The sequence below is a fragment of the Lepisma saccharinum genome, chromosome 3 (genome assembly GCF_977018435.1).
Source record: "Lepisma saccharinum chromosome 3, izLepSacc3.1, whole genome shotgun sequence".
NCBI lineage: Eukaryota > Metazoa > Arthropoda > Insecta > Zygentoma > Lepismatidae > Lepisma > Lepisma saccharinum.
Genome location: NC_139231.1, coordinates 58,880,715 through 58,883,349, shown reverse-complemented (window position 1 = coordinate 58,883,349; position 2,635 = coordinate 58,880,715). Strand labels below are relative to the sequence as shown.

The window sequence follows — 2,635 nt, the reverse complement described above, 5'->3', positions numbered from 1 at the left end:
TAGCAGTAAGACTGACAAATCTAATTTATTTTACGGTAAAAGCCCGCATGCGTTGCCTAAATTGTTTTGAAAAGTGAGAAAAATCACATAAAAAAAGATACTATATCAGCGCTCTCACCGTGACGCTTTGGTCAAAGTGTAGTTGTGTTATTTTTCTTATTTCTATGTTTTATAATTAATATAATTAGTATTTAATTACTGGCACATTAGGACATCTCACATATGAAGACTGGAGAGAATGACGCAGATAGTTATTCATATACACTCATTTCTATATATGCATATTTAGTCATGATCATCATATGAACATACTGTTGTTTCAACTACAAATAATCATATTTCAAGGCAGCATGAACAAATACTGACAGGGTTGCCAGGTTTATGGATCTTGGGCAGCAGGTAAAAAGTGGGGTTACTACTTCAGCTCCATCAATTTCACCTGGACTCACTCCACCAACCAAATCAACTTCCTGGATGTGGATGTGAACATGAAGGAAGGACATTTGGAAACCTCCATCCACATCAAACCTACCAACCATATGCAATACCTACACTTCTCCAGCTCCCATCCGTTCCACACCAAGAAAGCCATCCCATTCTCCCTGGCCCTCAGAGGTCAACACCTCAGCCACCTCCCGAGAAGAACTATAACCTTCGCTTACACCAAGCCTTGACCAACCGTGGATATCCTTCCACCTTGGTCACCAAACAAATATCTTGAGCTGCTTCATACACTCCCACCAAGAAACCAGCCACCAATCCCCCTGCACTTGTCACCCAATATCACCCCCATCTCAACAAAATCAGACACACTCTACATTCCCTCCTTCCCATCCTGCACAGTGATCCTGACACCAGAAATATCTTCCCCGACAAGCCCAGAGTTGTCTTCAGACACCCTCCCAATCTCCAAAACATCCTGGTCCACCACAATCCACCTACTCACAATCAACTCCCACCTGCCCACAAATGCAACTGCCCAAGGTGCAAAACCTGCCCCATATTTGTCACTTCCCGCACCCTCCAGATCCACACTGCCACCGGCAAATTCACCCTCTACCCCAAAGGAACCTGCAACAGCTCTAACCTAATTTATATCCTCACGTGCAACATCTGTGGGAGCTTCTACCTGGGGGAAACATCCACAGCCCTGAACCTCCGCATCAACAACCACCGCTCCTCTACCCAAAACCTGGACTTTGCTGTTGCCATTCACACCAATCACCAAAATATTCCTTTTAATGACTGCTTCCAGGTAGCGATCGTCCACTCCTTGCCCCAATCCACCAACACCTCAATACGTAGAAGATGGGAGAGGGCCTACATATCTACCATGAATGCAACCACACCTCCAGGCCTGAACCAAGGCCACCCACTAACGCCCCTCATCCCCTATCCTCACCCTCACCACCACATTTTCCCAACCAACCCCCCCCCCCCCCCCCACTCACAGTTTTCGACAAGCCAGGCGAAAGAACCATCTATATGTTTTTTTTTGTGGTAATGTCAACACTTTTCTTTTTCCTTCGAGACCTGGCAACACTGCAGGTCATGCTTACTCTTCCCTCTAGTCCACTTAATTCTACGACGTCTCTCTACTCCTGAAGATGTGACATACCATCACGAAAATTTGAATTTATTCTTTGTCCGGTGAGTGTTTCCTCTCTCCTCTTTCACTTCATATATATATATATTATATATATATATATATATATATATATATATATATATATATATATATATATAAACAGTCTGCAGCAGAACTTGAACTCGCAACATAACATAGAATTTCCACTACCAGCTACTGCCTTTATCCACTACACCAACTTGCCACTTGGATTGATTGATTGATTGATTGATTTAGTGTTTTAAGTCCACTTTATGCTCAGTAAGGCTAATCGGGACTGGACCTACAGTTTAAAGTGGAATCCGAACCACTATGTGCCTCCACCGGGTATCGAACCCGGGACCCCTTGATTACAAGGCGACGACGCTACCGCTGCGCCATTTGGGAGGCCCTTGCCACTTGGAAACTGGCTTCACGATAGAATAGTTGTCTTTGGTGTGTGTACACAAATCAAAGTCTAGCGACAATTTCCTTTGTTCTACCTGTTACTACGCACTTCATTTGAACTCTGCCAAGCATAACAAGTTTATTTTTGCACCAATGTAACTTTTTATTGAATCATTTCTCGTTCAATGTACCTGAGAAATCGTCTGGTGAAGATTGATCTTCCAATGAGGCAGCCATGTTTGTTCAAAACAAAAAATCTGGTAAATTTATGCTTATAATTGGAATGGAATATTAATCAAGATCTTGAAGAACTTTACATTGTTACAATTTTCAAATATCAGTAACACTATCGGTGATATCAGTCATCTCACTGACCTCTGGATGAAGCACAGATCAAGTTCACAGCCACATAACCTCCAGTTGAGGAGTTGACCGCTGATGAAAAACCCAAAATTGCTGTAACCTCTAGTTATTTGCCCAATCCGAACTTTGATCACACATTGAAAAACCGGTCCTAAATGTAACTTCTTTTAGGTGTGTCGGTTAAGGGTTAAATAGGGCTACACTTTGAGCCGATACCCATACCAATGCAGATCATCTTACCGATTATCACCGATAGTG

The 2,635-nt window shown here is 42.8% G+C and overlaps 1 protein-coding gene across 1 annotated transcript in view; it reads right to left on the bottom strand.

Annotated features, from left to right (window-relative positions):
* Positions 1-323: 323 nt before the first annotated feature.
* LOC145985547 (uncharacterized) overlaps positions 324-2,635 on the bottom strand; it is a 9,986-nt gene continuing 7,674 nt past the window's right edge. The window contains exon 3 of the mRNA XM_083119617.1: positions 324-470. Within this exon, the coding sequence (XP_082975743.1) occupies positions 324-470 (147 nt within the window). The remainder of the gene's footprint in view (positions 471-2,635) is intronic.